This window comes from Bombina bombina, chromosome 4 (genome assembly GCF_027579735.1).
Source record: "Bombina bombina isolate aBomBom1 chromosome 4, aBomBom1.pri, whole genome shotgun sequence".
In the NCBI taxonomy this organism is placed as follows: Eukaryota; Metazoa; Chordata; class Amphibia; order Anura; family Bombinatoridae; genus Bombina; species Bombina bombina.
Genome location: NC_069502.1, coordinates 961,518,154 through 961,530,834, shown reverse-complemented (window position 1 = coordinate 961,530,834; position 12,681 = coordinate 961,518,154). Strand labels below are relative to the sequence as shown.

Sequence of the window (12,681 nt, the reverse complement as noted above, 5' to 3'; positions counted from 1 at the left end):
GTCCCAGATTCAATCCTGGGCAGGGTTGTGACTTGAAAAAAAATAAGTAATTGATCCTACAATGTGAACATTTTGCTTTTCAAACAAACAAGAATATTATTATTAAGATTATTATAAGAGGATTTGTAACAAAGAGAATGATGCTTGCCTGGCCAGTCCACAATCCACAGTAATTCTTGGAAAAAGTTCAGACCTTGCTAATAATCATAAATAATTATGCAATGTAACTCAGAAACCAAAGCCACTAAGGTTGATTCAAAATTTAAATTTATTTCAAATGGATAGCCACAGACTGTAACCCGACATATATTTTGTATGTTTATTCCCACTATTATTTATATTGACCTGAATCTAAAAGGAATATTAAAGTTTGTTGTTGTTGTTTTATTTTTGTCTTTTTTTATTTATTATTGATTATTCACTGTGTTGCAACATATCTACATACAAAATAATTTTTCTAAAAAACATTTTATTGTAATTTTGTTAGAAAAATATATATGTTTTCAGGTATTAAGACAAACCTTTTGAACAGTTTTTTGAATGTTGTTTATTTTACTTCTATTACTGTTGCCCTTTTGGGACAGCTATAAACCAGCTCCTGCACATTTCAATGAATCAATGAGTAGCATGTAGGAGCGCCAGGGTTATGCATTCCAAAGAATACACTCCAGCCTCTCTTAAGGGAGTGGAGACATTATAATTTTCACCTATTCCATGTATATTTTGGTATGTTAAATTTATACAATCGACTGGTGAATACGTTTTCCTACTTGCAAATGCTGATTTGTGCATGTGTAATTTGAAATAGCTAACTGTCATGCAAAAGAACAGCAAACTGGACAAGAAGAAAGCTGTGGGTGGAGCTTGGCGGGCATTTTCAACTGCTAACAATAATTTTTTAAAGTTTTTTATACTCTACTTCTCACAAGCTTATAGATGTAGAACCCATTGCAAGATGCTTGTCTGGTATGTAACAATTAGTTATAAAGAATATTAAGTCTCAACTGTCCCTTTAAAGTGACACAGTACCCATATTATAAATCACTTGAAAGTGATGCAGCATAACTGTAAAACACTGAAAAGAAAATATTACATAAACATCACTATGTTAAAATGTCTTCAAGTCACAAGACTAAATGCTCTGTGAACAGTTATACTTTAGCTTTTGTAAGGCTGCAAGTTGAAAAAAACAACAACAGCCAATCAGCATCAGTAGTGCTGAGGTCATGCTTTGCTTTAGATCTCTCACTGCACTTGTTGTCACTGATATTATACGTTTAGTGGCAACCCCAATTATCACATATAGGCTTATAATGCTTGTAATCACTGCAGTAAAGCAGCCATAAAGCACCTGCTGAAAACACAAATGCAGAATTAGATTTCTAGTTGTATTCTGATATTGGAATACATCTAAAAATGTAATAATAGGGCCCCATGTACTAAGTAGCATAAGCTGCTTTTGAGCCCTTGCATGGCAGGCTTGCACATGCAATCCTGCTTCTGCAATGTTTCAGCGATCATTAGAGGTGGAGGATTAAAACAACACTCTCTTGGGATGGACTTCCGTTTGGGGGCGGAGCCAACAGGTTGCGAACAGGTAGCAGCCGTTTGCTTCGGCATCCCAGTATATGGGAAACTAAAAATCTCCATTCAACCGAAGACTACCTTGCCCGGGTTTCAATGCCTTCAGGCTGGTAGAAGATCTTAGGATTGCGGTGGGAAGTTCAGACACTGGCAAGACGGACGCTTAGTCGCTGAAGCGCTCCATACTATACCGCACTACCTTATACCTGCATGCTGGATATGCCGGTTCATGATGCCTGCATACCAGCGCTCTCCCCAATTTATTTAAAGCAAGGTAACATGTTGCTGTAACTGACTGGACTATTGGCAGTGTGGCTGCAATACCGGAGAGACTGATTTGACTAGCAGCAAGGTACCCTGATCATACACTCTCCACAGCGTGTTTTTAAAAAAAAGCCGGGTCCACTTTTGACACAACTACCGCAGTACGGCTCCCGCCACTGGAGGCATTATCCCAAGTCTACTGAGAGTGTCGGTGGGGGATAGGATAGGTAAATCCTACGGCTCCTACTCCCTCAATTTCAAACAGCAAGACGGAGTGCGGTGGAAAAGTGTCGGGCTGACAAAGAAAAAGACATCTGGAAAAGGAAATCTCCCCCATGAGCAGATTTCAGGTAATACTGACCTGGTTCAGTGTCTGAATCCAATTGAATTGGTGGGGAGGAATCAAGACGAATATCGCATTGTGGCTGGAACAAGTGCCGGGCCGGTATCTGCAGCGATGGGAAGTTGCTAAGGTCCCGATAATCTTTGTGGTCCCGGGGAAGCTCATTGAAGTGTGAGTAAAAATAACGCTATGTGAGAGTGGTTGGAGGAATGGATAAATGATGTGGGTGCCCTGATAATTTAACACCCTGGAGAATAGTAATGGACGGTAACCTAGGTATAGCGCATTCAGACACATAATAGTAGGTGTTGTATCCCCCATTGTTCTCTCTAATATATATTGGCAGCCAGCCGACTACAAGGGAAATACCTCAGCAGGCACTGAGAGAGTAAAAGCTACAAGTCTAATTCAGAAAGAAGAGCTTTGTGCATCATACATTTGGGGGCTCCATAATATACTGTCTGGGTATGACTTGTTTCGGATAATATTTTATCTTGGCTTGGTTTGTAAAACATCTGTTTCAAGCTTGGAAATCGCTACATACAAAAGCTAGTGGATACAACGTTGCAAGTATTTTTTCATTTAAGACCTAAAAGCGGCACTCTATTAAGAACTTTGTGGGTAATAAAAGTTTGACTTTTAAATTACCATAGAGGCAGCCGAGTAATATAATTGAACCTACCCTTTCTAGTTTGGAAATATGAGGCGGCTAATGTTTGATATGGTCATTTGAAAATTCAAGGAAGAACTTCCTATAGTATTTGGTGTTTGCTGCCTTGGTGAGGAGAATATATCGAGGAAACCGGCATAAGCAGTTAATCCTACATAAGTCTTCGTGATAAAAAGGAAACTTGGACTAAGGAGTACTCCTGCAAATAATAAAACTGAGCAGGCTTAAATAACTGTTGGTGATCTAATGACACGAATATTATGTCATTCTAAATATCAGAGAGTTATAGGATTGTCTTTTATTCTGCTTCTACTCTGAATGACGTAACTAAGTATAACCTTAAAATGTTTTTGGCAGATGTACCCACAGAAAGTGCTATGTTGTGATATCTTATGTCCAATAGTTAGATAGATTTCTTTCTTTAAGTGGAAATTGATAACGCTATATGTGGGGGTTAGAATAATTGCGCTATATGCATGTGGGGTATAAATATTAAGCAATAATAAGTCTAGTTCCTGAATTTGTTTCATAATAAGAGTGGGAGTTATATATAATAATATTGTTTGCAACCTCTCTCTATTCCTCTTTTTGTACAGCTAGCCATATATAGAGGAAGAATAATAGTATATCTATAGTTAAGTTTAAGGTTAAGATAACATATCTGGCAGTAAATTGCAGATATTGTATGCCAGAGTTTCTGTCAAGGTTTTTTTTTTTTTTTTTGTGTTTTTTGTTCCTTCTTAACAGAAAGGTTCCTAGATACCTTAAGGAACTCCAAGGGGTACGTGCCTGATTTTTTGTACTTCTGATCTAAAAAAAATATATATATATAGGGGATAGCATTTTAGGTGTTACAACACTAGATCACTTTTTCACCCCCTTTTTTTTTTCCCCACGATTTTTGCACTTTTTGAGCTGATTTCAGCTCTGTTTTTTCACATATTTTTTGCTTTTTTCTTACGCCACCTTACCAGTGGACCTGCGGGGCCACCAGAGAGAAAAATATATATACTCACTCACATTAGTGATTTTTTTAGAGATAAACACACATTGCACTGTGGTGAATGGAGAGATATATCTCCCACCAGAAGGGTTTTTCACCTATAATGCCGCCCAAACAAAAAGATAAAAGAGGTAACTCTAAACACATAGAGACCCCTCAGGATACCTCTCAAGAAGGAGGATTGGTGAATTTTTCCTGTAATGATATGTCAGAGTTTGCAGCAGAAATGGCGAAAATAATGGCTCCCCATTTAGAGGCAGTTAAACAGGAAATTAAAGCAGAAATAACTAATCTTTCTGATGAGATCAGACAATTTACAGCCAGAATTGAGGAGGTGGAGACAAGAGTGTCGGACTTGGAGGACAGAATGAACTCGGTTATTTGTACAACAAACAATCAGGATAAAACCATTGCTCAATTACAGAGTCGGGTAGAGGACCTGGAGGACAGGTCGAGACGAAATAACCTAAGAGTGATTGGCCTACCCGAACTGGTTGAGTTTCAAGACTTATTAAAATTTGTTTCAGTTACTCTGCCTCAGGCGCTCTTGCTTCCACCTCCTCCCACACCATTTTTGATTGAAAGAGCCCACAGAATTGGGGCTCCCAGAGAAAATGGTTTTGGTACTAAACCAAGACCAATTATTTTTAAATTTGTCAATTATCAAGACAAGATCTTATTTTTGACTCATTACAGAAAACGGAATGCCCTTAATATTAACTCCCATAGAATCTGGATTTATCAAGATTTTTCTGCGGAAACTAGGGCAAAGAGAAAAGAAATGGCCCCTATTTTTGATAAGTTTTCAAAAGCTGAATGTACTGTTAGACTGGTATATCCTGCTAAACTTATAATTAAGAAGGCAGGAGCCTCTTATATAGTGAATAATAGAGCGGAAGCTTTGTCTTTATGTAAAAAAATGGATATCCAGTGAACAGGGTCACAAAAAGAGGATTATTGCTGTTATGACTATTGTTATTAATAATGTATAGAATGGAGCTGTATGTTCAATGGTTAATTTGTGAATTTGATTTTATAGGTTATTTTCCTTTTTTTTTTTTGTCTCTCCCCTGTTCTCTCTCTCCCCTTTCCCGCCTCCTCTCTCTCATACGGTCGCTGCTTGGTACTTATGTCTCTTTATATTTATATATTGTTATATCTAAAATGGGGCGACTAATTGTATCTCTCCTTCGGGGTTATGTTAGAAACGGGGCGTCTAATTGAATCTTTCCTTCGGGGTTATGTTAGATACTATTAAATTGGTATCCTGGAATGTTGGGGGTATAAACTCTCCAATAAAGAGGAAAGCGATAATTAAACATTTGGCAAAATTAAAACCAAATGTAGCCTTTCTCCAAGAGACTCATTTAAAAGAATCAGAATCTATGAAACTTCAGACTAATTGGGTGGGAGAGGTTATAGCGGCCCCATTTAATTCATGTAAAAGGGGAGTGGCTATCCTTCTTAACAAAAATCTAGAATATAAAATAGAATCGATTATGCGAGACCCGGAAGGGCGTTACTTGATTGTAGAAATCATCATTAATAAAACGCGCTATATACTATGTAACATCTACGGCCCTAATAAAGTGGATAAAATATTTTGGGATAAAATGTTATTTCATTTACACAAATTTATAGGGCAACAGCTTATAATTGCGGGTGATTTTAACCTTGTAGCAGATCCTATTTTAGACAGAGACAAGGAAGCATACATTTTTTTACGTGATAGGAAGACTCGTATTCTCCAGAAGTTTTGCTCACAACTAGGGCTAATAGATATCTGGCGCGCTCAAAACCCAGACTTAAGATCTTTTACATGTTTATCCAAAGGATATCACTCTCTATCAAGGATAGATTTATTTTTGGTGTCAGATAATATTTCGGGCTTAGAGTGGGAAGCAGATATCCGAGATATAATAATTTCAGATCATGCAGTGATTACATTATTACTTAATACATCGCATAAACAAATCGCCTCTAATAATAATATTTTTTTTCCCAAATACCTAGGGAATGATAACAAATTTCAGAATTGGTTAATTAATCAATGGCGAGATTATGAGTCTTTCAATAAATCGTACATAGATAAACCCGAGGTATATTGGGAAGCGGCAAAAGCCGTACTTAGGGGCAAGATTAAGGCATATCTATGTAAACGTAAAAGGAAAAGGAAACAATTAGAGACACAGGCAAACAATCGGGTGAAAAATTATTTTTCGGCTTATCTGAGAGAGCACTCTAATGAGAAATGGCGTAAATATATAGATGCCAAGGCAGCACGAGATATCCTTATCCACCAAAAAACAGCATTAGAAATGCAAAGGCAAAAGGCACTTTACGGTGGTTTTGCCAGGAGATCTGCCAATTTTTTAGCTAAACTTATCAAATCGACTAATCGTAACACTGTAACGGCTATAAGAGATAATATAGGGAGATATACAAATAACTCAGATATCATTAATACCTTCTATCAATATTTCAGTGAATTGTATAAGGCGGAAGGATATGATACAGAAAGACAGAAGCAATTTTGGGATAAGATTAAGATCCCCAAAATTTCTCTAGAAACTCTGGCAGAAATTAACAAACCTATTGATGAACAAGAGATTTATGCCGCAATTAAAACAGCAAAGACCAATAAGGCAGCAGGTCCGGATTGTCTCCCAACGGAATTCTATAGGATACTGCAGTTGCAAATTGCTTCAACTCTTACGAAATTATTTAATTTTTACTTTGTTAAAAATAACAAATGTTCCCCATATTTCGCTGCAGCGAGAGCTCCCAGCATCTTACAGGCCTATATCCGTATTAAACACGGATTATAAAATTCTGACTTCAATTTTGGCTAGTAGATTAAAGCCTCATTTGGGCAAAATAATTCAGGAAAATCAGTCTGGCTTTATGACAGGGAGAAATCCTACAAAAAATATCCGTAAGATCATGACATTACTTGATTTTTTTTGGAACAAATTTAGAACATCAAGACAAGAAAATGTACCGGACTTAGCGCTACTAACGGTCGACGCGGAAAAGGTGTTTGACCGCATTTCCTGGAAACACCTATTTTTTACATTAGAACAATTTGGTCTAACCGGTCATATATTAGAATTTACGCAAATAATATATAGCTCTCCAATCTCATCCTTATTAATTAACGGTGAGATTTCTCAGCATCTAGTATTACAAAGAGGCACCCGGTAGGGTTGCCCTCTATCACCGTTGTTGTTTAATATATCCCTAGAACCATTCGCGATTCTGCTTCGACAACAGCTAGTTGGGATTCGTATAGGAGATCAAAAAGTTGTATTATTATTGTATGCAGATGATATAATTTTGTGTCTGAGTAATATTGCTCAAAGTCTTTCCTTATTATTGGAGTTAACGGAACTTTTCAGTGCAATTTCAGGATATAAAATTAATTTTGCTAAATCCGAATTATTATGGATTAATAAGAAAAAACAAGATATTAAACACCCATTCTGTGAAACATCTCAGATTACGTATCTTGGTATTAAACTAAGCAGAAACCCGGAGGAATGGTATAAACTTAATTTCAGTAAATTTTTTCTGGAATGTAAAGAAAAGATGGAAGGATGGAAAAATTTGCCTATTTCTTTATCAGCAAGAGCTACCCTTATAAAAAATATTCTCTTTCCTAAAGTATTCTATCTTATGCAAAATATTCTGGTTCCTATTAAGAAGAGTGATATAACTAAATACAATAGGGCATGTGCAAAACTACTTTGGAAGGGTACCAGAACTTGTATTTCGACTAGCCAAACTATAACAAACACATTTAAAATCATGGATAAAAGTTGGGTTTTGACCACATGGAGAGAGTCACAGATCAAGATAGCTTTTATGTCGTACTTGACTCCTGCTAGGTTGTCTAGTTGGTATAAGGTAATGATCTTATGTCCTAAATGTTCTGCTGTTAAGGCAGATCTTATGCATTGTCTCTGGGCTTGTCCTAGAATTAACCAATTCTGGTTAAAAGTAGCATATTGGATGCGATCAACTCTCAATCTAGTCTATCATATACGAGCGATTGATGTATTTTGTTTGGTGCAAACGCAAGTAACTCCTAAAAATATTACATTAATTAATCTGATCATATTGTTGGGTCGCAATATGTTATTGAGAGCATGGAAAGCTAAAACTGCACCTAACTTGAAATTGCTTAAGAATGCTCTGAGTATACAATACATACATGATCAGATGAAACTAATAAATCCGTCAGATGGACGATTAGCTGCGTTTTTTAAGCAATGGAAAAGATTTATTTTATCGTTTCCTATAGAGACCCAAATTATGTTGGTCAAACCATTTAAGGACACAGTATATGTCCAGTCACAAATATTGGCCGGTAATTTTCCCAGCGTATGGGGCGACGATGCTAGAACGATATCGGAAATGGAGGGGTAGAGGGGGGGAGAGAGAGAGTGGACTGATTATTCCTGTTTTCCATTCTTTTTTTTTTTTTTTCTCTCCCTTGATTCAATGGGTCTGTCTGAATAAAAGAAGCCATAAGAATCAGTCAGGAGACCCAGACAATAAAATTATGTAATATGCGTCTAGTCAGGGCTGGTGTTTTGTCTTCTGTTGTAGTGAGTTAGTAGACTTTGTATGGCTTAGATAGCCAATAGGAAGTAAGGTAAATTTCTAAAGAATAGTATGGTTTTTGACCAATTTTGGAGAAATGCTTATTAATTTGTTTTCGCTTTTGTTGTTGTCATTTTTGTTGTATGTATAATTTTATGTGTGTAGTATAGAAACTCAATAAAAATAACATTTAAAAAAAAAAAAACAAAAACAAAAAAAAAAACAACACTCTCTCGGGGTGATTGGCAGGCCATTTTCTTACTTGATTGGCCACGCCCAAGCGAGTGTGTAAAGATAACTCTGGGTAGCGGACATACAGGGTCTGCTGTTGTTTGTGGTAATTTGTTTTTAAAGAAATAATTTTAATAGATCTATCAATTCCACACACAAATGCAATCAAATCACACTTGCAATCAAAATATCTAAGATCTGTAAAGCGTGCATGCTTAGCTAGGTTTCCGTTTAATAGAGCCTGTAAAGTGGAGAGTTTAAAACATTCCTAATATGAACTACCTTAAAATCCTATATATAAAAATAACTCTCATATGTTTTTTGCATTACTAATTTATCAAAACCAAAATGTCAAACAGATAATTGACATGAAGACATGAAAGCCAAAATTAAAATTTTATGTTTCATATGGAGCATGCACTATTAAGATACTTTTTCCGTCTAATTGTATTATCAAATTTACTTTATCCTCTTGATACCCTTTGTCGAAAAATATATATAAGTAGGCTCAGAAACAGCAATGCACTACTGATAGATAGCTGGTGATTGGTTGATACACCCAAAGCCTCTTGTTCAACAGATTCTAATCTCCAATAGTGCATTGCTGGTGTGGAGCTTATTTTAACTATTTTGCAGAGGTTTAGAACGTTATATGCAAGCAATAGTGTAAAAACAAAACACTCTATCAAATTACAGCATTTTCTTTTTGGACTTTTCTGTCTATTTAATATTAGGTGAAGCCACATCTATGTAGGAAACATTTCTTATAATGTGCTGATGAAGTTCTTTTTAATTTACTAAAATAGTCATCTTAAAGGGACAGTCTACACCTTGGTCATCTTAAAGGCTTACCTTAGATTAAGCAGCAAATAGCCTCCTGCACCTTTTCTATATCATGCAGCAGGAATAGTAAAAAAGTTATTTTAAAATGAATATTGTTTCTGGCCTCTAAAATGGCTGCCAAGCTCAGTCCACTGATGGCATCATGATCTTTGCTGCATATGGCATCCAATCACAAAAGGCTCACTAGTTAAATTCAACAGACTGTCGATATTCAGCAGAGTGCCTAGATGTAGCCCAGATTGTGATGTCATCAGTGGGCTGAGCTTGGCAGCCATTTCAAACTGGCCAGAAACACTATTCATTTTAAAATAACTTTTATACTGTTCCGGCTGCATGATATAGAAAGGGTGCAAGAGGCTATGTGTAGCTTTATCTAAGGTGAGACTTTAAGATGATTAAGGTGTAGACTGCCTCTTTAATTGTTAATTAATTAATTGTTATCTTATTGAATGCATTATAGTCTTTGATGTAATTTCCTTTTCATGTATTAGTGCTAACAGTCTTATGTTTAGATGTGTAGATTTAGATACTAAGACATTCCAAGGCTTTTCTGAAAAATTCCTAATTACCTATGTTGATTAAAATAAAATTAGTGCACATATATGAAGAATCAAGCATATTTTTTTATTTGCACATATTGAAACATTACAAAATTGATAAACTTGTACTTCCAGAGCAGAACTAGTGCCTGTTAAAGATTGGTAATAAGTAACTTACCATTCATGCATAAAAAAAGATTTAATGTCATTGCTTGGTCAAAATGTGGTAAGTCTATTTATTATACCAAGGGCCACTGAAATGAGAATATATTAAGTCCTTTGCCTCATGAGATGATTTTGTAGTTTGTGTCTTGCATAACTGGAGTGAATCTTTTACGAATTATTCAAATACACAAAATGGCAGGAATTACTTAATCTGCTGCTCACTTAAAGGAAATTGCAAACACTCCATAAACTTTTTAACCAATTTTCATGTTGCTATTACATAATGAAGGTTTTACTGGGTAAGAAAGTGTAGCATGATGTTTGACATAATGAACATCACCAGGGGGAGGCAAATTATAGCTTCAGAATTACTATAAAGAGAGGAAATGTTTTGTTTCTTGTGCATTTGTGTCAATACTTAAATATATATTATAAACTTAACTCTTCTCGCAGGACCCAACTTATGATTATATTAATTCTTGCTTGTTTTGCCAGTCGAATAGGTAAAATAGATAATAAAGAATGGCGGTTAGTATACTGGCATTGCTTTTTTTTATTGTCACTTATCTAATTTTCTCCTCCTGTTTCTTGCTAATTTCAGACAAACAAAGCAGTGGCAAAAGGAGACTTTCATCAAGCAAGTTCCAGTTCTCGGAGAGCCCTCTTCCTAGCTGTTCTGTCCATCACAATTGGAACAGGGATATATGTTGGCGTAGCTGTGGCCCTTATAGCCTACCTTTCTAAAAACAATCATTTATGAACCATAAAAATTGTATGACTGACATTGCAAGATTGCCAGTGACTCAACTCTGCAAACTTGAAAAATGAAACTACGTGGACCTGTAGTTGTTGTGAAAAAGACACCGATAAGAAAGTTAATGTACAGATCATTATTTTCATGTTTTTCAAAATCATCCTTGGATGTACAGTTTTACATGATAAGCTTTATTTATTCATCGTTTGATCTAACATTGTGCTAACCAGACAAGTAGAAGATTGCCATAAATATTTTTTTATGAGAACAATCAGTTGGTGCCACCAGAGTATAGCCACTAAGTGTCTCCATTTGCTAGTTATGACTTCAGATTACACAGTAGATTGATACGACTCATGAACATCATTGTAAACCAGCATTTCTATCTTGTAAATCTTAGAAACAGAGCAATACATAAATCATTCTCATGGGGTGAAAGAATCAATTAAATTATGCCCCAGGAATTGTATAATAAAAAAGTGTTTCATTTTATAACGTAGCATGACATTTTTTGCCCTTATTCTTCAAATGTGTTCCGATGCCTTATCGCCCATTGCATAAATAGCCTTTATTCCAGCTAAGAAAAGAAAAAAAAGAACATTTTGTGCGCTTTAGTATTTTTCTTATGAGACTGGAAACAATTGTAACGAGCTACCAAGTCTTCTTTAGACACATATCAGAATATTGTTTCAAAAACAAAAAGTGAAATAAAATCTCACCATCAATTGTTAATTTCGGAAATGTTTACTGTGATTTGGTGTTATTCAAGAATGGTTACAGTGAATTTAATTGTAATTAATGTAATTTATACTTTTTTTTTTATAAATTAAAAATACTTCCTAATTATTATTTTTTTAATGTGTAAAGCAGCAGATTTGAAAATGATGGGCATTGGAATAGCACAAGCATTACACTATGTATTGTTAAGATTTACAAAATATGTTATCATGCAGAATACTATAGCACTATAGGGTTCAAGTATAGTAATTATATTTATATAATTATATTTATATTTATTAATAGTATAGGGTTCAAGTATAGTAATTATATTTCCAAACAAATATAATGATAATTCTAATAGCTTAGAATGTGTATGTGTGTGTGTGTGTGTATGTATTTGAGTGTATACATGTGTGTGAGTGTGTGTGTATGTGTATACATGTGTGTATGTGTGTATGTATGTGAGTGTATGTGTATACGTGTGTGTGAGTGTGTGTATGTGTGTGTGTATGTGAGTGTGTTTGTGTATGTGTATACGTGTGTGTGAGTGTGCGTATGAATGTGTATGTGTATGTATGTGAGTGTGTGTTTGTGTGTGTATATACGTGTGTGTATGAATGTGTGTATGTATGTATGTATGAATGTATGTGAGTGTGTGTGTGCATGTGTGTGTATGTGTATACGTGTGTGTGTGTGAGTATGTATGTATGTGAGTGTGTGTATGAATGTGTATGTGTATGTATGTGAGAGTGTGTGTGTATTAATGTATATGTATATGTATGTGAGTGTGTGTGTGTATGTGTATACGTGTGTGTATGAATGTGTATACATGTGTGTGAGTGTGTGTATGAATTTGTGTGTGTGTGTGTATGTGTGTGAGTGTATGTGTATACGTGTGTGTGAGTGTATGTGTATGTGTATACCTGTGTGTATGAATGTGTGCATGTGAGTGTATGTGTA

General features: G+C 35.5%; 1 protein-coding gene across 1 annotated transcript in view; it reads left to right on the top strand.

The window, feature by feature from the left end:
- Window positions 1-11,326, top strand: part of SYNDIG1 (synapse differentiation inducing 1) — a 661,334-nt gene extending 650,008 nt beyond the window's left edge. The window contains exon 4 of the mRNA XM_053711979.1: window positions 10,849-11,326. Coding sequence (XP_053567954.1) covers window positions 10,849-11,007 — 159 coding nt within the window. The 3' untranslated portion in view covers window positions 11,008-11,326. The remainder of the gene's footprint in view (window positions 1-10,848) is intronic.
- Window positions 11,327-12,681: the final 1,355 nt, after the last annotated feature.